Genomic DNA, 23023 nt, shown 5'->3' with positions numbered 1-23023 from the left:
TGATTATCAATAAATAAATAACTAATTTGTTTATACAAAATACCATTTTATAATATTTAATTACCAATTAATAATTAATTAACAATTATTTAATTAATAAAAAAAACAATTAAAAAACATTATTCATTAATTACATTTAAATTACTTCCCACCCTATTCTCCTATAAACCCACAACCCGCTACAAAACATATTTATCAATTATTCAATTAATAAATTTAATTACCAAATAATAAAAATCAATTACCAATTAATTAAAATTAATTTATATTTCCTAATAATTAATAATTAATTTAGTATAATTAAATTACTTCCCACCCTATTCCCCTATAACCCTCAACCCGCTATAGAACATAATTATCAATTAATAAATTAATAAGAATTCATTACCAATTAATTAAAATCAATTACCAATTAATTAAAATCAATGTATAATTCCTACTAAATAATAATTAATTTAGTATAATTACATTACTTCCCACCCTATTCCCCTATTAACCCGCATCCCGCTACAGAACATAATTATCAATTAATGAATTAATTAAAATTAATCACAAATTAATTAAAACAAATTACCAATTAATTAAAATTAATTTATAATTCCTAATAATTAATAATTAATATAATATAATTAAATTACTTCCCACCCTATTCCCCTATAAACCCACCACCCGCTACAGCACTAAAATACAAAATTGAATTAAATTACATAAAAATAAATTAAAAACATAATAAACACATAATAATGTACAAAAAAATTATAGAAATCAATATTATTAACATCAAAATTATTAACATCGATATTACTAAAATCGATATTTAAATCATCGATATTACCAATATCGATATTAAAATCTATTGATATTACTTGTAATGTAATGTAATGTAATGTAAGTATGCACTTATATAGCGCGGCTGTCACTCCAAGGATCATCTTGGCGCTTTTAGCCCGTAGCCTAAGGTGGGAGGCCGGAAACAGTCAAATTCGCACATCTGTCTCATCTATACTGAAACACAACTGTGTCTAAACCAGAGTCATACAGACCGTGTCTGATAGGTTGAAGATCCAGGTTTTCAGGGCCTTACGGAAATTATTCTCAGCAGAGATCAGGCGCAGATTGGGTGGGAGTTTATTCCAGGCCTTTGCGCCCAGTGTTGCGAGGGATTTCCCTCCTCTTGTTGAGAGTCTGAATTTGGGAATCCGTAACAGATTCAGGCTTGCTGATCTGAGGGAACGTGTTGGTGCATACCGTTTGAACCAGGGGAGAAAGTATTTGGGTCCTTTTTGGTGGAATGCTCTGAAGGTAATCACCAAGATCTTGAACAGTATGCGCTTGTGAATGGGTAGCCAGTGTGGGGCCTTGAGAGCAGCCGAGGCAGATGACCTCCTCGGCCATTTTAACACCAGGCGGGCAGCAGCATTTTGGACAACCTGCAACCTATGCAGGACAGAACGATTGAGTCCTGCATATAAACTGTTGCAGTAGTCCAAACGTGAAGTTACGAGTGCTACTGTCACCGTCTTCCTGGCTGTCAGAGGGAGAAAATCCAAAAACTTTCTGAGTCCTCTGATGATGTTAAAGCAAGACCCTGCCACTGCCCCTGCCTGCTGTTTAAAAGATAGGGCACTATCAAACCTGATCCCTAGGTTTCGGGCCGTGGTGATGGTATCGGGAGGATATTCCGCATCCGATGGCCACCATAGGCTAGGGGAAAAGGGATTTTGGGGGCCGAAAGGTATAATTTCGGTCTTCCCGGTGTTACATTTTAGATGGTTCTCACGCATCCAAATGAAGGTTGCGGTAAGGCAGTGTTTTAGGTTTTCCTCTGCCTTTCCATTTTCCCTATCTAGAACTAGAATGAGCTGAGTGTCGTCAGCGTATGATATGGTACAGATGTTAAAGGACGAAATCAGCTCAATCAGGGGGGTCATATATAAGTTGAACAGTACCGGGCTCAAACTAGAGCCCTGCGGTACCCCTGTTTGCGTGACTTTCTCCTCAGAGCAGTGTTCTCCCAACACCGTGACCTGTCTACGATGGTCCAGGAAATTCTTCAACCAGTCCAACACAGTGCCCGCTATCCCCGCTGCTACCAGACGACTGATCAGTATTGAGTGGGACACCGTATCGAAGGCCGCCGATAGATCAAGTAGGACAAGGACGGCCTTCCACCCTTGATCCATGGCGGTCTTCAGTGTCTCCACGGTGTACAGAAGGGCAGACTCGTGGAGTGTGAGGCCCTAAACCCAGATTGATTAGGGTGCAGGATGTCCTCATCCTCTAGGAACTTAGTCAACTGTTTGGTCGCCACAGTTTCAGTCATTTTAAAAAGCAGGGGGAGCAGAGAGATTGGGCGGAGGTTGGAGAGTGTTGAGGGGTCTGGCAAGGGTTTTTTTTTGCAGTGGTTTTACTGCCGCCAGTTTCCATTCCGATGGAATTTTGGCAGAGGACAGAGATGAGTTTATGATGTTGTTTATGATGGGGTTGACTGTATCTACTAAAGCATGTAACAGCATAGGGGGGCAAGGGTCAAAAGGAGATCCAGATTTAGTGGACATGATCAATTGACGTGAGTCTTCTGGGCTGATAGGCCGGAAATCACAGAATTGTGCTATTCCCGGGGCAGTTTCTGGGTCCTCTACTGCCTTGACAGTGGGCTGTTCAGAAAAATCTTTAGTGAGGTTTAATATTTTCTGCTCGAAAAAATCTGCAATCGAGTTGCATAATGTGAGGGAGGGAGGGATCTCCGATAGGAGGAACCTAGGTTTCATAAAATCATTAACTACTTTAAAGATCTCTTTCTGTTTATTATTTGAGGAATCAATTGCTTTTAAGTAATATTCCTTTTTAGCAGTTTTAATCTGTGCATGATACTGCTTCCTAGATTCTTTATAATGGCTGAGATCCTCTTCCTTATACTTACCTTCTATATTATGTCCCTTCGATATTTAAACATCGATATTATTGTATGTCGATATTTAAATTTCAATATTTTGTCTGCATACCCAGAATAGCATGGTATCAGTGCTGCATTTCCACGCAGTAACATTGATTTCACATGCATATTTACCACTGCGCCAGTACCATGCATCTTGTATTCAATCCCTAAAAAGTAACAAGTATATGGCCCACATATGTCTCAGATGTATCTCAAGACAAATCGGCAAAACAGCTGTAGGATGTTGGGCTGTTCTGTGGAAACAAATTACTAATGCAAATAATACCAGTTGCACATTAGAAAGTAAATTATATGGGACAGGAGGCCATCAGCAAATGTACATGAAGAAAGGGCAGAGAGGACACAGCGTGGCATGCACTGAAGTTGCTCAGCTGCAAAGGAATCGTTCTGAGCATTGTTGAAGAAAGAAGTAATCAAGAACTGTGATGAAGTTAGTGTGTCTCCAGGTGTAGCCCCTATTGTAAGAGAAAGGAGACAAAGAGGTGGATTATGCAGTATCATTACCAGACAAGAGGTTCCAGGGATGACCTGGAGGACTAGGAGAAGGCTGCAAGAGGAAAAGAAGGAAACAAGATGGAAAAGCAATTGCACAACCACAATGTACCCAGGTTGACCAGGAGAGCATAGACAAGCAGGTTTAAGAGTGAAACACCACTACTGAGAGGAGTGATGGAATGGTCATGATGAAGGATCTAACAAATATTAAAACAACCGAAACGTTAAAAGCGAAGTATTCTCAGGTGAGACTCATTTGAACTTTGAATTAGGACTGATGTATGTGCTGGACCAAACTCCTCTTATAACAACAGTCTACTCGCCACACAAGCAATTACAATGGTGCATTCACATTGTAGGTTCACCCTACTACAACAGAACAAATAACAGTGCTGTAGTACTCTGATAGGACAGGAGCGACATCAGCAAAGAGGGCAGAGATGCAAATCAATTACCAAGCATATTGAAAAATCACGAACAAGACTTTAATTACTTCTAACAAAATTGATTATATAAAGAAAACCTATATTGTCATCCAAACATGTCTAAGGAGGGTCCTCAGATGTAAAAACTGTAATTGGTGACATTCTCAAAAAAAAATAAAAAGAAGAAAAGACACAAAACTATCTCCCTAACAAATACTTTTAATGAAACACATGTTGTTCCTGCTTAGTAACCAGAAAGAAACGCTCTCTAGGTATTTTAGCTGTCTGCACTTGGGTGGAAATGTCTTAGGTTTCTTTGAACGGTTTACCTATGAAATATATCAGGGCATTAATGAGGTAACTTATAACAACAATTAAAGGTCACAATGTTGCTAGAAGCCCTCAGCTGAGAAGAGCTTTTAGGATGTATTTACTCAAGATGTGTGCATTACATCAGCTCACAAACTCTGTTTTGCTGAAGGGCTGTCTCAGGAGCACACCAATCACAGTGAGGGTCATCAATGTTTTTACCTTGTGGGCGGCTCAGGTAGCCTTGACCCCACCCCTTCTGCAGTATAAAAATCTCTGTCCTCAGCAGCGGATGTATAGAAGACAAGCTCAGCTGCTCCAGCCCACACTCTGCCACCCAACCTACTCCAGTGCACCATGAGGACTCTCCTCACAGCCGCGATCCTGCTCTGTGCTCTCATTGCTGGAGGTAAGAGGGCTCATTCATCCACTCATTCATGTCCCCCACAGTCGTACAGGAGCTCCACAGGGATAAAGTGATGATTCAGTGATGTCTGAGAAGCTCTTGAGACAGCCAGAGAGGTTAGTGCTTCCCTCTCACCGCCTTAGGGAAACGTTCAACATGTACCTCTCTATACCCCACTTCAAGGTAATGGTGAGTCATACCTTTGGCATCCAAAAGGCTCTTTTCAAAAATAAAGCCCCATCCTTTATATTATGTGAGGGAGAGTCTTTCCTCTTGATATGTGCTATGGCTGAGCTCCCCCAGAGTCAAACTAATCTGGCTCCAAGAGGTGAACTGGTGTCAGTGAGGAGTCCCAGCTTACTCTCCTTACTCCGTATTTATAAAACCCCTTAGGATCACACACGTTGGCCATGCATGGCTTGATAAATCACATTTCAGGGGGTATGTTGCTTTTGTACCATGCAAAGTGGTGCAAAACCAACACAACCCTTGATAAAATGTGCCCTGAATCTTAATGCCAGGATACAGTCGCTGGAGACGCCCCAGCACTGCATAGACTTGCATGTCCCTTCGTTGTCCACCAGGGAGGGTCCTTCCTGGATGGCACCTGATACTGATATGAGCCTGGGTCAGTGGTGTCTAGTTAACATTCAGTTTCCCGCTTGGAGTAGTTCCCCCTTCATGTGTGCGCCTCAGAGTTTGCCTGACATGTGTTGTTGGTGATTTGTGGTTGGTGGGAGCTTAGATCACTATTAAAAGTTAATTGTCAATAAATCTCAGTGTAGGATCTATTAGGACTCTCTGTCTTATGCTAGGTGACCGGTCATGTATATTGTTTGATCCCCTTGGATAGCATTTGTGGACTGCTGACCAGTTCTTCACCCTTCACCCTCTTTTCTCTTCCACTCAGACACAATATTTCCCCCTGCCTCTTTGCTATCTCTTCCATGCTTCCAACTCTATTCTCACCTGTGAGGCTGGGTGGGTAGAATCAATATTTAAAGTGCAAACATCTGCACGGCTTGAAATGTTTTCAGACTTCTCTTCCCCATACATATTTGGACAGGCCTAACCTGCCAGAATCTATCTGGGGAATTAGTGGGGGTGCAGTAATTATCGCCCAACTCGTAATTCAAATATAAAATGTACAACCCCGCTTGTAATTAGTGCCACAGGCAGCGTGCTATTTATCACTCCATAAATAATTCAAGGCTCCAAAGGTCTAATCTACAGCACTTTCAAAAATCTGTTTAAAAATGCAGAATAATGCATTATGCACCAAAATCCCTATATTCGGGTATTTCTCATTTATTTTCCACCTGTCATATTTCAGCAGGTTTGAGGTGCTGAATTACAGTGGAGTGGGTGGGCTTTGTAAGTCAGGGCCAGCTCTAGGACGGTGCGACTGATGCCACCGCACCTGCCGCTGATTTCAGGTGGAGGCACTGTGGGCAATATTTACTAATTATTGGCATAGAGCAGCGCCGCAAGCCTTCCTGCACCACTCCCCTATGTCTAAAGGAAAGAGCAGGAATGCACTGCATCATTGAGAAATGGTGCATTCGTGTCCTCTTTTACTCCGCGGGTGCAGGAATGGCTGTTTAGCAACAACGCAGGCACCCTTGCAGAATAGTGCATGTGTGTCTGCACTGGAATCAGATTGATTTTGTGCAGAAAGGGACACCTTCCTTCACAAAGACAACTGTTGTGCCACCCCTGGGGAGGCCTAGGCTTTTAATGAAGTCCCAGGTTTACGGCATAGTATAAACCTGGGAATAAGTCAAAAGCCATGGGTGTTATGTGGAAACACCCCTGAAAACTTCCATGGCATGACTCCCTATCGCTGTGTGAGGTAATGCAGCAACTTACGCCGCGTTCCCTCACAAAATGTCTATGAGGCCATGAAAAGCCACTCAGTGTGGTTTTCGGTGGCTTCGTAGATATGGCTCTGCAGTGTGCGCTGCCGTAGCGTCATTAAAAGTGACGTTCCGGTGGCACGCGGGGCTTGCAAACAAGAACCTGTGTCTTTCAATATCCTAATGTTGGGAAAAGGGTTCATTTGGGTAGACATAATTTCTTTTTATAATAGAGAACTCCCAACCATGATGTTGATTTTTAAAATCTGAGTTTGGGCTTCTCCAGACCAAGCACTCTTAAACTATACTGTCTGCCTTGTAGTCCTCTGAATCATGTAACATTTCCTATACACCGAGTTAAACACATAGGATTCATTGTCTGTGTGTAGTGTGTGTGTGTGATGCATAGTGCTCTGAAACCCCTCACTCGTATGAACGGCGCTATAATACTAACACAAATAATCTGAGAGTGATTATGGAGACTTGAGGGGCTCTGTTAAAGGGTGGTAGTGAGTGAATCTGTGGCAGAGGTGGGTACTGGGGAGCGTCAACAAACATTGGAGCACTGGGGGCCACAAGCACTAAAGCCAGCCCTGTTGAAAGTCTGTGACTGGTAACTTTACTACACCTGTTGTACTTGTGTACCCATTGAGAGCAGGGCTTTCAGCTATGATCCCAAACTCATCAGTTGCCTTAGTGACAGGGAATGAGGCATAGTCCAAGGAGGTGTCCACTGATGCCCTGCTGACACCTCTTTTCTTTATCTGTGATTCATTGTTGAATTGTTACAGTTTAAAAAATGTAAGATTTTTTGCACTTTGGAACAAAATAGTTTGTAAACGCCCTTTTTTAAGATACTTTTTATTTTACAATAAAAACATTATGTAAAGAAATCTTGAAAAATCTAAAAAAAATGATGTTAATTATATACATAATTTACATCTGTCTAGCATTGGCAGATGTAACATCATTAAAATTTAATTTTTCACTACATTTTTATATCTTTTACGTGCTCTCCCGCTTGAATTTACCACCAATTGTCTAAAAACAAATTGAAGATTCCAATAAGGGCATATGAATATCTTTCTTTACCTAGGGAGAGAGGAGGACTGGCTCTACCAAGTATAAGACTCTATTATTGGGCCACTTCACTTCTATACAATTTAGTTCTAATACAAGAGAAGGAGGGGTGGGTGGAATTCGCCTAATCTCGTTCCGCAAATCTCCACGAAATGGTAAACAATCTCAGCAAGCATGCAGAAAAACTGCGAACACGCGGAATTGCATGTTCCCAATGTTTTTTTATTGTTCGCAACTGCTGTTTGCGTCCTCAGGGGAAATGTCTCGCAAACACACATTTGAGAAAGCGAACAAGCAAAAAAGTTTGCGAAGTCGCGCAACGCACACTTTTGGGCAATTTACCAGCAAATTCCACGAACGGAACAACATTTACTGCCCAAGCCTAAAGAGAAGCCAAAAGTTAGCGAGTTTGAAGAATTACCGACCCACTTATGATAATATTAATCCACATTTGTAAAGCGAAACAATCACCCGTAACAGTCTCTAGGCGCTGGGGGCAGTCGGGAAGATTAAGGAACCTATTTCCCAGAGTCACATGTTGGGCTAATCTGCCACCGGGGATCGAACCGTGATCCCCAGATTCCAGCGTCGGTTGGCCTGGCCCGCGGTGCCACACCTCCCCCCTTGAATTTATAATGGGATGGAAGCGTGGGGCTGGGCTTGGCGATTCTTAAATGACAGCCACTATAAGAAAGTTCGCGTTAAAACTCTAAAAGGGGGCTTAGAATCTGGAAGTCAGTTTGAAATCTAATCAGTGGGGATTGGCTCAATTACTATACACCACTCTGCAATTATCCCAATTTACCAGACATTTTTAAAGGCCAATTCAAAGATGGTGCGACGCATGGCGGCCCAAGCTTGGAGCTTTTTCTCTCTAATAGGTCTGGCCTCTTTCGATAATCCCAAAGAATGGTTTGAGCTGGATCGGAGGGATTTTTACAAATACCTCCAAATTGGAGATTTTTTATATAAGAAAGGTGGGGGCCAATAGGATTTGCTAATAATGATATAATTGATAAATTGAGAAGGAATGGAGACCTATCTATACAAGTAGTTTATAATCTTTTTAACTCACGATTGAAAGATGATATGGGTGAGTCGAAACTGGAGTCTCAGAAAAGCTAGGGGCATATTAACAAGGGCGTTATCTCAGCTTTTTTGGCTTTAAAAGCCAAAGAAGGGGAGATTAAAATATCGCCCTATCAACAACAGCGTGCTAACATGCAAAATTGCATGTTAGCACTCTTTTTCACTACGCTTCCCTTTGCATCTCTAATGAGATGAAAAGTGGGCGTTCCAGAGCTATCCTAGAGTTATCAAGCGTCACGCTAACCCTGTTAGAGACAAAAAAAGCAGTGCAACCACGGTTAACGCTGCTTTTTACATCTGCTAATTTTCAGACTTAGCCCTGTAATCCAAAGGGAGGTGGATTACATGGGTAAGTCCACCATGGGCTATCAACAAGGATATCCCTATCCTCGTAGTTTTATCGCTGCATTACCAGCAATAACCTCCCAAAATGCCGCTATTGCTGGATTTTTTTATCGCCTAGGCGGTTAGCGTTGTTAATAAAGCGGTAACCAGGCGATATTATCCAGCAATAGTGGGTGTTAAAAAAATTAACGCTAAGCGCCCTTAGCATTAATTTTCCCTGTTCCTTGTTAATATTCCCCCTATTTTTTTGCTCAGCCGAATTAGCACGGAATATTTTAATCCCGGCCGGACTCCAGGCTCTATACTACAAAACATGCTTCTTGCTTACATAAACTTCTAAAAGAAATGCCAAATGGTGAACGGGGAGAGGAACCTTTTGCCCCTGGTGTGCCTTATTTCAGGCAGCTCTGATTCACATCTTTGCCCCCTGCGATGCCCTTAGTAAACTCAAATTAGAGATTACCAACTTCTTTAAGGAGTCGACTGCGTCCTCTCTCCAATCTTGACATGACTTGGGGTAGCCCAGAACACTCAGGGGAAGCTTGGAGAAAAACTAGTGTTCATCGGCTTGGCAATCCTCCATTTATGTCTTGCATACCCAGCAATGTCTCTATCTCTTTTATTACCAAACTATAATCAGGAAAAAGCCAAGAAGGGGACTATGCTCCCGAACAAAGGGACTAAACATCTGGGCACCATTGACTAGATGGATTGAGAAGAATAGGTCAATTATTAAGTGGAAAACAAGCAAGAATCTAAACTAAGGATAACAGTTCAAGGCCAACTCCCTCGGGGTGGGTAGAGTGGGGGTTGAGTGGGTGGGTTTTTGTGAGGGAGGGCTCAACAAGGAAGGGTTAAAAAGGGGGAGTAATGCATGATTGTGATTTTTCTTGTTCTTTTTCTTTTCAGTTCCCTCTGACTATGAATCTTAATTGTTCTGTATATTATCATTTACATTTCATTCTTAAGAAAATAAAATCTAGATAATGAAGACTATTTTTCATTTCAGTGAATTGCCTACTTTGTGAGAAGTGTTTCTCTGTGGGAACCTCCACCTGCTCCGGCATTTACAGTCTTTGCCCCGCTGACGTCACTCTGTGCGTTCAAGGTCTCGAGAACTTTACAATAGGTAAGTGCCAAGAGCCAAAGAGTGGGTGTGTGAAATGTAGATGCTGGTGCACCCGTAATACCGTGCACGGCTCTGCCGCAAGCTCCTGTTTGATCTTCAGCATGTTCTGCTGCTTATCTGTGTCACCCCTGATGGTGATTGGTTAATATGCACTCTGTGGTTGAAAACTCTCCTTTACTGCGCACAGTTCTCGCATTACCTCAGAGTGAGGTATTTACCGCAAATGGTAAATCCCTCCTATGTCGAGTTTTCAACAAGAAAATGAGGCATACCATCAGTAGTCCTCAATAAGCCACCATCTCTGTGATGGCCGCCATTCCTAAGGGGTCTTGAATTGTGACCTACCTCATTAATATTCATGCAAAAGGTCTCTTTGTGACCCATTAGGTATCGCTAAATATAAAATACATGGTTCATACATTAGGAAACGCGATTACCCAATATCCATTTGGAAAAAAACACCATTTGGAAAATATTGTTTTTAATGTTCCTACATTTGGCCCTTAAGAGTCTTTCCTTGCTGCTGTTCCACTAGTCCACTACTAGGCCGCACACAGCTCTGTCCATGCATCACATCCCTTCCCTACAGCTGCAGCTCTGCTGCTCCACCACCGGGACACATGCAGCTCTGCCAATGCATCTCATCCCTTCCTTACAGCACCTGCTCTGTTCCACCACTGGGACACACACAGCTCTTTCAATGCATCTCATCCCTTCTCTACAGCTGCAGCTCTGCTACTCCTCCACCAGGACACACACAGCTCTGCCAATGCATCTCATCCCTTCCTTACAGCACCTGCGCTATTCCACCAATGGGACACATGCAGCTCTTTCAATGCATCTCATCCCTTCCCAAAAGCTGCATCTCTGCTGCTCCACCACTGGGACACAGAGAACTCTGTCCATGCACCTCATCCCTTCCTTACAGCACCTGCGCTATTCCACCACTGGGACACACGCAGCTCTGTCAATGCTTCTCATCCCTTCCTTACAACACCTGCTCTATTCCACCAATGGGACACGTGCAGCTCTGCCCATGCATCTCATCCCTTCCCCACAGCATCTCATCCAACCCCAAAATCTGCAGCTCTTCTGCTTCACCACTGAAACACAGACAACTCTGTCCATGCACCTCATCCCTTCCCCACAGCTGCAGCTCTGCTGCTCTATCACTGGGACACACACAGCTATACTGATGCATCTCATCCCTTCCCTGCAGTAACAGCTCTGCTACTCCTCCACCACCAGGACATGCAGAGCTCCGCCCATGCATCTCATCCCTGCCATGCAACTACAGCTCTGCTACTCCACCACCAGGACACACGGACACACACAGCTCTGTCCATGCATCTCATCCCTGCCATGCAACTACAGCTCTGCTACTCCGCCACCAGGACACATACAGCTCTGTCCATGCATCCCATCCCTGCCTTAAAGCTGCAACTCTGCTGCTCCAGCAGGACACACACAGCTCTGTCCATGCATCCCATCCCTGCCTTGCAGCTGCAACTCTGCTGCTCCACCACCAGGACACACACAGCTCTGTCCATGCATCCCATCCCTGCCTTGCAGCTGCAACTCTGCTGCTACACCACCAGGACACACACAGCTCTGTCCATGCATCCCATCCCTGCCTTAAAGCTGCAACTCTGCTGCTCCAGCAGGACACATACAGCTCTGTCCATACATCCCATCCCTGCCTTGCAGCTGCAACTCTGCTGCTACACCACCAGGACACACACAGATCTGTCCATCCATCTCATCCCTGCCTTGAAGCTGCAACTCTGCTGCTCGACCACCAGGACACACACAGCTCTGTCCATGCATCTCATCCTTTCCTAGCAGCAGCTCTACTACTCCTCCACCGGGACACACGCAGCTCTGTCCATGCATCTCAACCCTGCCTTGCACCTGCACATCTGTTACTCCACCACTAGGACACATACAGCTCTGCCCATGCATCTCATCCCTGCCTTGCATCTGCAGCTCTGCTGCTCCTCCACCAGGACATACACAGCTCTGTCCATGCATCTCATCCCTGCCTTGCAGCTGCAGCTCTGCTGCCCCACCACTAGGACACACACAGCTCTGTCCATGCATCTCATCCCTGCCTTGCAGCTGCAACTCTGCTGCTCCACCACCAGGACACACACAGCTCTGTCCACGCATCTCATCCCTGCCTTGCAGCTGCAACTCTGCTGCTCCACCACCAGGACACACACAGCTCTGTCCACGCATCTCATCCCTGCCTTGCAGCTGCACATCTGTTGCTCCACCACCAAGACACATACAGCTCTGTCCATGCATCTCATCCCTGCCTTGCTGCTGCAGCTTTGCTACTCCACCACCAGGACACACACAGCTCTGTCCATGCATCTCATCCCTGCCTTGCAGCTGCAGCTCTGCTGCTCCACCACCAGGACACACACAGCTCTGTCCATGCATCTCATCCCTGCCTTGCAGCTGCAGCTCTGCTGCTCCACCACCAGGACACACACAGCTCTGTCCACGCATCTCATCCCTGCCTTGCAGCTGCAACTCTGCTGCTCCACCACCAGGACACACACAGCTCTGTCCACGCATCTCATCCCTGCCTTGCAGCTGCAACTCTGCTGCTCCACCACCAGGACACACACAGCTCTGTCCACGCATCTCATCCCTGCCTTGCAGCTGCAACTCTGCTGCTCCACCACCAGGACACACACAGATCTGTCCATCCATCTCATCCCTGCCTTGAAGCTGCAACTCTGCTGCTCGACCACCAGGACACACACAGCTCTGTCCATGCATCTCATCCTTTCCTAGCAGCAGCTCTACTACTCCTCCACCGGGACACACGCAGCTCTGTCCATGCATCTCAACCCTGCCTTGCACCTGCACATCTGTTACTCCACCACTAGGACACATACAGCTCTGCCCATGCATCTCATCCCTGCCTTGCATCTGCAGCTCTGCTGCTCCTCCACCAGGACATACACAGCTCTGTCCATGCATCTCATCCCTGCCTTGCAGATGCAGCTCTGCTGCCCCACCACTAGGACACACACAGCTCTGTCCATGCATCTCATCCCTGCCTTGCAGCTGCAACTCTGCTGCTCCACCACCAGGACACACACAGCTCTGTCCACGCATCTCATCCCTGCCTTGCAGCTGCAACTCTGCTGCTCCACCACCAGGACACACACAGCTCTGTCCACGCATCTCATCCCTGCCTTGCAGCTGCACATCTGTTGCTCCACCACCAAGACACATACAGCTCTGTCCATGCATCTCATCCCTGCCTTGCTGCTGCAGCTTTGCTACTCCACCACTAGGACACACACAGCTCTGTCCATGCATCTCATCCCTGCCTTGCAGCTGCAGCTCTGCTGCTCCACCACCAGGACACACACAGCTCTGTCCATGCATCTCATCCCTGCCTTGCAGCTGCAGCTCTGCTGCTCCACCACCAGGACACACACAGCTCTGTCCACGCATCTCATCCCTGCCTTGCAGCTGCAACTCTGCTGCTCCACCACCAGGACACACACAGCTCTGTCCACGCATCTCATCCCTGCCTTGCAGCTGCAACTCTGCTGCTCCACCACCAGGACACACACAGCTCTGTCCACGCATCTCATCCCTGCCTTGCAGCTGCACATCTGTTGCTCCACCACCAAGACACATACAGCTCTGTCCATGCATCTCATCCCTGCCTTGCTGCTGCAGCTTTGCTACTCCCCCACTAGGACACATACAGCTCTGTCCATGCATCTCATCCCAGCATTGCAGCTGCAGCTCTGCTGCTCCACCACCAGGACACACACAGCTCTCTCCATGCATCTCCTCCCTGCCTAGCAGCTGCAACTCTGCTCCTCCACCACTGGGACATACGCAGCTCTGTCAATGCATCTCATCAATTCCCCACAGCTGCAGCTCTGCTACTACTCCACCCGGACACACACAGCTCTATCCGTGCATCTCATCCCTCACCTGATGCAGCAGCTGTGCTACTCGTACACGGAGACACATGAAGCTCTGCCAATGCATCTCTTCCCTGCCTTGCAGCTCTTCCAATCCACCACTGGGAAACACACAGCTCTCTCTATGCATCTCTTCCCTGCCTTGCAGCTGCAGCTCTGCTGCTCCATTACTGGGATACACACAGCTCTGTCCATGCATCTCCCCCTGCCCTGCAGCTGCAGCTCTGCTGCTCCATCACTAGGACACATGCAGCTCTGCTGATGCATATCAATGCAGTGCCCCAACTGGAACACACTCTCCTTGTACCCAATGACAACAGAATCCTAACTTGCACTGTCCCTATTATTCCAAGGATTGGAAACATCTTACAGAGCATCTGACCCCTGTGCTGCCTGGAACCCCTCCTATCCCAGAAGTGGGGCATGTGAACACACTGAGCTGTTGGTGCACATATTGGGCACTATTTCAATAAAGACTCAGAGGTTCTGTATGCTAGCCCCCTTATTAACAAAGGAATAGGCAGATAAGGTTGTCGGGTGCACAGTGGTCATGAGTTCTCAAGATTGGACTTGCCATGAACTGTTGCTGCAGTATAACCTAAATCCATTTCAAAGAGTCAGTTTAAAGCATTGCAATATAATGTTTATGAGGGTCGTTTGATTCATTTTGAAATTGAAATTTGTCCAAACATTGAGAGGTGGTTTGTCATGAGTGTAGTTACCCCTCATCTCTCTCTTCCCCTCCCAGTCATAACCTCATGCGGCAGCTGTGACTCCTGACAGAGAGAGGTTTCTCCCTTAAGGTGGTTTTTGTGAATCCTGCACAGGTTTGCAGTGGGTTAACAGCCTGTGTGCTGGGCTGGGGCAGGGAGAGTTATCACATGGATCTAGGGCCGCATGTCTGTGTCAGCATCTGGGATTGGTCCCAATATGCATCGGTGGATATATGGAGCAGGGGGGCGGCGGGGTAAATGTTGTGTCCGAGATCCCATGTATAGCGAGGTCAAGTCTCTAAGCAATGTTTATAAGCAGGAACGATGCTGCTTTAGTGCTTCTACTAGCTGAGGTTCTACTGTGGACTGTCCTAGGGCCACACAGAAGGAGCATAATCAGTCTGAGCTTTGGAAAGAGAAGAGAGTGAGGATCTCCTGCACATCTCAAGGCCTGATTGACAAATCCTTGTCTAGGAGGCTGTAGACTCTGTGTTGTCAGAGACTAGACACAAGTGCCTGAAAGAGGCAGAGGATGAACCTGAGAAAGTTCAAAGGGGAAAATATGTCCAGGGGTCACAGTTCATGACCATATCATAGACTGCCTTGGTTTTGTGCACAAAACCCAGCAAAAAGAGGGACTGTGTTCCCAATATTGTTTTTTAAATGGAGACGAGTTTCCCCACCATCCTATTATCAAGGGTATATTAAAGAAAGAATGGGAGTCCAGATTCATCAACCATTCCCCATTTTCCCAACAAGAGATGCCTCTTCCCAGAATTTGATTTGAAATTTCCTTCTACTCCAAAGTTTAATACCATCCTACCTTCTGTGACATCTACCTCAAACCTTGCATCTGAAGAGGCAATACTTTATGGATGTAGCAGATAACAAAGTTGAATCCTTCTTTAAGAGGACAGCTGATGTGTCTCAATTGTGATTTGAGAAAATGGATGTGCTACTTATGCCACGCTAGTCCTTCTGAAGTATTTCCAACTCTGGTGATTGTAATCAAAATGGTGGCAAATATGGAATTGTGTCTAAATTCCTTTCAGATGTATCTTTTGATAGTCTCTGGGTTTCAAAAGGTTCAGCAGGAGCTGCATTTTCAAGGACATCCACTCCTGTAGTTTCATTTCCTCATTTATCTGGTGTTTCTCTGTTGCCTTATCTTGGTGACTGGTTGTTGCCTGCTTCCTTTTTCAGTAAGGCTCGGGAGGATGTCCATCTGTTTTTGAAGGTCCTTCAAGAACAAGACTTATTGGTGAATTCCCAAAAGACCAAGCTTCAACAATCAAAAGAGAACAACTTAATCAGAGCCTTCTTCAATACCCAATGTGCTTGTGCTTTTTTACCTCCATAGACGATTGTTGATCCTCAGGACTTACTCAAGAACCTCTTTGCTCAGCCGATGTTTTCAGCAAGAACATAGCTCAGAGTGCACACAGTGCAAGGACTGATGGCGGCTCTTATGGCAGTGGTTCTTTGGGCATGTTTCCACCTCAAGCTGGTGATGAATCATGTCCACAATTGTTGATTGTCTGGAAATTGGATGCATATGTGGTTGTGCATAAACCTAGACGTGTACCCCTCACTAAGAGAGAAAAAGTGAGACAGGAGCAGCATTCTTTTTGTGAATAGAGTATTATCGAGCCCATTGAGGGTTCGGAATGGCTATTGCCAGTGATGTTAACTAGGAAAAGCAATGAGATTCTGAGGATATATATAGATGTAAGGGGTCTAAATGAGTGAATATGGGTGGATAGACAATCCCTTCTCAATATCACTGAGATGTTGAGTTCCTTGAATGGAGCTAAGATTTTTTTGTTAAATTTGTCTTCGGCATATCACCAGAATACATAGTGAGAGTGGACATTCGACATCTTTTGTTAACCGTGGGGGAGCAGATAGATTTAAACATTTGGTTTGGCATCTGCAATTTTCCAGAGAGCTTAGAGCTGATGGTCAAGAGTGTTTCCCACATAAAGTGTTTTTAGGACTATATTTTGGTCTATTGGAGAGTTGAAGAGTTGCATGTCAAAACGTTGGGAGTAGTTTTGACAATTTTGAAACAGAGAGGGGTTACTCTGAGAGCTAGTAAGTGTAGGTAACCAAAGTAATCAGTGAATTATCTCAGGTATAAGCTGTCGACCCAAGGTATGGAATCAAAGGAGAATCTTGTTATAGCAATCAATTGCATTCGTTATTTAGAATTCTATAATTCTATGCATATTTCATCCCCAATTGTAGTGAGAAAAAATATCTTATAAGGTCTTGTTGAGTGGCAACTTGAGTTTGGAATTTGATTCCATCAAAAAGGAGTTGGTGAATGTGATTTCCCTGAAACAGTTTAAAACACATGAACTGTCAGGTGTGTTGACCAATACCAGTTAGCATGGTTTGGAGGTTGTTTTGTTGCAGGTAAGGAAAGAAAGAAAACAGGGGATAGCTTTTGCTTTGCGCGCCATCTGAGGTCATGAGTTAACATAGTCTGTAGTAGAAGGTGAGGCATTGGCTAGCTGGTGGGGATTTGAACATTTTTGAAAGTACTTGTAAGGAACAGATTTTACCTTTATCATGGTTCATAATCTGTTGCTTAGCTAGTTTACATTTAAGGGGGCCAGCAAAGCAACTTCCTGCATTGCCAAATGGCATTATAGTTCCATTTGGAATACATACCAGGTGTGAAGAATATTTCCACAGGTTGTCAATTGAGGGGGATGGGAAGGTGAAGGATATGCTGCCCCTTAACCCGTTACACATACAGGGGTCGCAGAGAGCAATGATATTGAAGAAATTTCCTCAAAACATTTTTTTATCCATATGCATGGATTTGCAGATTCACTGCGGCGCTCATCACAGCCCCCTTGGGATTTGGCAATGGATTTTCATATCCTGCCTTAATGAAAAAAAACACCCAGTCACACACCCACTCACAGACCCACACAGACTTCGCCAACACACTGCCAATGTACTGCCAGTGGACTATATCCTGCGCCAGGACTGACCTTTCCTCCACCTGACAGTACACTGCCAAGGATATCCTGGGCCTGGACCCTGGACATTGAAACAGTTGTATCTCCTCCTCCCCACGATCAACCAAAGGACCATTCAACCGCCGATACTGCTACTTCTCCTGTGACAAATAACTCTCCGGCCCACAAGATCAAGACCACCCTGTAACCGCTCCACTATATCCTGCTAAACTCTTGCTCACTTTGCAAACACTCCACAGAAATCTGGAACACTATTATCACTCTCTCCATGGTTGTTGCCTTCATCACTGAAACACGGCTCAACCCCTCCTCGAAACCTGACATCACCACTGCCACTCCCGAAGGCTACAGGATGATACACGATGACTGCACCAACAAAAGAGGCGGAGTCATCTTCACGTTCAGCAACAGAATTGAATTAAGCCACACCACGGAACTCACCTGAAATGACCGCACCTTCGTACACTTCAACCACTCCGATGCCTAATCACCTGTAAACCTGACACCTCAACAGACTTTGACCTGGTTGTGCAGAACATTGTCGCCTGGCTCATCGACTGCATCTGCAGAGTCACCCTGCTGAAACCTACAAAAACCAATAAGAGCTCCAAACATGACAGCAGGTTCACTTTAAAACTCGGGACCTCGCTGACAGAGCTGCTCACTAAACAACCCCCAGCAACTATCACTGGCATATCAATAAAGCCAAGAAAACAGCCATCACCACCCACATCAATTCTGCTTACAACCATACAAAGTAACTCTTCAAAATAGTCAAATAATTCTCCAACCTGACAGCCATGGAAAACTCCATCCACCCTTCCCAAGAACTCTGTGACACCCTCTCAGACTACTTCCACAGCAAGATCACCAACATTTACAACAATTTCAACATCCAACTGACCATCATCAACCCAGATGAGCTCATCCAACCAGCAAAGATCAGCCAAACCATCACCAACTGGTCACCGCTCACCGCACTGACCACTTCCGCCATCATGTTTTTCCAGCCACTCCAGGATGCCTACCAACCCCTGCACCCACCACCTCTAAAGCCCCACAACGAACCCAATCAACACAAAACTCAACAGCATCCTCAACACCTCCATCTCCACAGCAACCGCCCTGGTATGACGGAAGCATGCAGACGTCAGATGCCTCTGAAAGAAAGCCTCCAGTGACCCCAACGATCTCAAAAATGATATTCTGATCTCCCTGATTCCCTTTCAGGCCAAAGTTTTTGAGAAAGCCATCAACCAGCATCTCACAAAATTCCTGGATCAAAACCACCTACTAGATGACTCCAAATCAGGATATAGTGATAACCACAGCACTAAGAATGAACTGATTGCTGCCTCAGACGACAGCAGAACATTTCTCAGCGGTAGAGCAATGGTGGACCTGACCCTCATTGACCTCTTCGCTGCATTCAACATAGACTCTCCCAGAATCATCAACAACAAATTCTAAAACATATGCATACACCAAGACTCCCTCAAGTGGATCACCTCCTTCCTCCCAGGTCGCACACTGAGTATCAGAGTGCCTCCCTTAACTCAAAAACATCATATGTGGCATACCACAAGGATCATCCCACAGCCCCACCCTGTTGAACATCTACAGGACCACCTTGCCGATGTCGTCAGATCCGACGGACCCAATATAATCTCCTAAGCAGACAACACTCAACTGATCCTCTCGCCCACCGAGGATGCCATCAACACCAAAACCAACTCACGCAAAACGCCAAGACCAACAAACCCTAATAGATGAGAGCCAAGTGCCTCCAACTTAACTCCCACAAAACTGAAGTTCTGATCTTCGAGAAGGACTCTTCTACATTTGACCACAGCCAGTGGAGTGCAGAACTTGGACCCACACCGATGACTACGCATGCAACCTATGCATCATCCACGACAGCCAACTGACTATGAAATGACACGTTAGCGCAGTTGGCTCCTCCTGCTACCACCCTCTTAGCATGCTCTGCAAAGCTCCAGATGGAACCCAACCAACACCAAAAAGACTGTCACTCATGCCTTGTCATCAGGCATAACGGCTACGGCAATGTCCTCTACACCAGCATCTCTAACAAACTCCTCAGAAAACGTCAGACCACACAGGCCACTGTGACTAGAGTTATCCAGGACCTCCCCAAATTAGCCCACATTGTCCCCCAATTGAGAGACATGCACTGGCTCCCCACCCAGAAAATTTAATAGTTTAAGATCCACATGCACACCTACAAAGCCCTCCACGTCCTTGGACCAGCCATCGATTAAACTTTCAGCAACCCACCAGACACCTACGCTTCTCTTCACTCACCCTCACAGTCAAACAACCTCTCCATCTGCCACATCCACAGTGATGGCTTTTTCCTCTCCTACATCACAGCCAAGACCTGGAACAACATTCCCCTCCAGCTCCATATGCTCCCCTTTGCTGACAGACTTCCCAAAAAGACTCCAAACCTGGCTCTTCGACTGAGGTACAGAGCCCAGATACCCCGGGGGTGACAGTGTTGCGCTTTATAAATGCTGAGTGATTGAATGATTGATTTATTTTGATTCTATGTGTGCATAATGTTTGTGTGCCTTAAAGTGCTTTTGAAGAAATAACGTTTAAACATAAAAACAGTGAGTAGATAAATATTTAGTTTTATTCTGTGTATTAATGGGTTTTGAGTTTCCGACCCATGTTACCTTCTAGAACGACCCTTGGACTGTTCTCAGAGTGAGGAAGGGCAGTGCTTGCTTTTTGATTTGGGGCAAAAATAGCACAAGGAACTCTCCAAGGACCTCTTGAAGCCACTGGTTTAATATCCTAAGGCCAAAGAGATACTCCCATAACATTCCGAGAGAATAAACAAATGTTTTACCCACAAAATTAGATAAATTTAAAATATTAATAATGTGCATCAGTGTTTGTACTTTGAAAATAAGCATATAAGAGACTTACATGAAACTCTAAAATACTGGTAACATCAGATCAGCCATGCATGTCCAGATCACATCCGGCAGATTAAATCTTTTTGCTAATTGAAAAATATATGTTTTCTAACAGGGAGCAAGAACACTCTAACTGCATTTAAGGATTGCGGTACTCCAGCCAGCAAAACTGCATGTGGTAAAACCCTCTCCTTCAGGTCATCCATGACTGTGGTTCGGATAAGTAGAACATGCTGCAACACTGACTACTGCAATGGTGGAGATATACAAGGTACGTACAGGCTGATGTTTCGACTACCATAACACTGCAGATATACAGGGTACGCACAGCTTGAGACTCCGACTACCATAACACTGTGGGCATACAGGGTACGTACAGGCTGAGACTCCGACTACCATAACACTACAAACATACAGGGTACGTATAGGCCGAGACTCCAACTATCACAACGCTGCATATATACAGGGTACGTACAGGCTGAGACCCCAACTACCATAACACTGTGGACATACATGGTACATACAGGCTGAGACTCTGACTAACATAACACTACAAACATACAGGGTATGTTCCTGGAGAACCTTTGAGACTATGTGACTGTGTGCAAACCCTGGGCTTCACCTGCTATTGACTTTTGTGTCCACACTGCCCCCGAAGCTCGCCTCCCGCTGCGCCACATTATACCATCCAGTTGCGGCTGCTGAGCGGAGTGCGGGCCTGCGGGACTACATTTCCCAGCAGTCCAAGCACCCGGAAACCGCACCAGGAGGCGCACAAATAGCAGCGCCTTCCCCCGCGACACAGGACCGCAGGCGGGATGAGCTGGGCGAAGCCCGGGCAAAGGTTGGGCCCTCTGTGGACCTCAGAGGCAGGAGGAGACTGGACTGGGCCATCCCCCCAAAGCCTGTCTATACGTATTCTGGTAAGAACTCAGTGAGACAAACTGAACGTCTGTGACTGTGTGTCTTGTATACCGGACCCACTTGGGCCTAAAGTAGAATGGCCCAAAAAACAAGGAAGGGGAAAACAATTGACTCTATGGCACCCAGTGGTAATGATAGAGCGCGCAGTTCACCCGGGTCACCAATTTCTTACACGCACTGGGCCCCGGCGTGCATTTAGTTTCAATCAGTGATTCTCGTGAACCGGGTGAGATCCTGGCACGCTACTATGAGTAATCAATGGTTCAGAATTACCTCTGCTTACCATGCACCTGACTTACCACAGGCACAAACTTTCGATGGACCTAGAGCTAAAAGGGAAAATAGTAGACAGGACCTTAAAACATTTCTTTACGTCCATATATTTTATCCACTTTCTGTAAAATGACCACAGACACCTGATGAAGTTTTGACACTTTATATGAAAATTCAAAAAGAAGATGCCAAGACAATAAGCGATATGCAGAACACTATGTCAAACATTAATATCAACATCAAAAGGTAACTTTGCACAAAGAAAATCACGACCATTAAGATATATGGGAAAAACTAGAGGTAGGATTTGGAACAGAACTAATCACTGCAACGTTATACTAGGACACGAGGTATAAGGTTGGGACCTAAACATATACTTAATCCTTAAACTATTCTTTCTAAGTTCACTGCAATCAACTAAAGGAAAGGGAAAAACGGGAACATACTATTATTTATGATAAAATCAATGAGCTCCTAAAGGAAGGGGAGAGAGAGAGAGAAGGAACCAAACTAAATCAGCAACGGCAATAGAGCAATATCACAGGTAAAGTGCTTTAATAGATCATACGAGAGAGAGAAGAGAGAGAGAAAAACAGGCTACAGAACGTATGCAAACCCACAAACGATATTTACCTAATTCAGATTTGAAGTCTAACCCTGGCCACGGGTCAGATGGGAAGACGGGGACAAGGACCCTCGGAAAAGGAACACCAGAATGCGAACAGGTACAACCCACAGACAGATCAGGACAGGATACCCCTCAGGTTCGGGTCAAAGGACTGGGCCTCCCAGGGAACGACCAACACCCACAGCTTCGGACAGCAACGCCTGCGTTACCCCTTTCTGCAAGTAATCCGCCAGAAACCCCGATCGGATTTTCGAATCTCCCAGCAAAGTGCTTCGCCAGCACTTAGGAATTTCCACCCCTTAGAAGTTTGTGGAAAGTATGGACAAAGTGCTCCGCAGCACTTTCAGATTGAGCACCTATTGAGATCGTAGGGTCAGTGACAGGTCTGCTACTCGGACAAGTCGGACAATTTCCATAAGCTAAACTAGGGCAATTATACAGTTCTGGGGTCCCTCAGACCACCCACTAATGTTGCAAGTGACAGTTTCC

The 23023-nt window shown here is 45.3% G+C and overlaps 1 protein-coding gene across 1 annotated transcript in view; it reads left to right on the top strand.

Moving 5' to 3' along the window:
• Nucleotides 1-4545: 4545 nt before the first annotated feature.
• Nucleotides 4546-23023, top strand: part of LOC147718110 (uncharacterized) — a 67251-nt gene continuing 48773 nt past the window's right edge. The window contains exons 1-3 of the mRNA XM_086919257.1: nt 4546-4597; nt 9974-10093; nt 20825-20980. Of these exons, the coding sequence (XP_086775383.1) occupies nt 4546-4597; nt 9974-10093; nt 20825-20980 (328 nt within the window). The remainder of the gene's footprint in view (nt 4598-9973; nt 10094-20824; nt 20981-23023) is intronic.

The sequence above is a fragment of the Lissotriton vulgaris genome, chromosome 4_2 (genome assembly GCF_964263255.1).
Source record: "Lissotriton vulgaris chromosome 4_2, aLisVul1.2, whole genome shotgun sequence".
Lineage (NCBI taxonomy): Eukaryota > Metazoa > Chordata > Amphibia > Caudata > Salamandridae > Lissotriton > Lissotriton vulgaris.
Note: the sequence above shows the minus strand (reverse complement) of the source record. Positions and strands in the feature narration are given on the sequence as shown.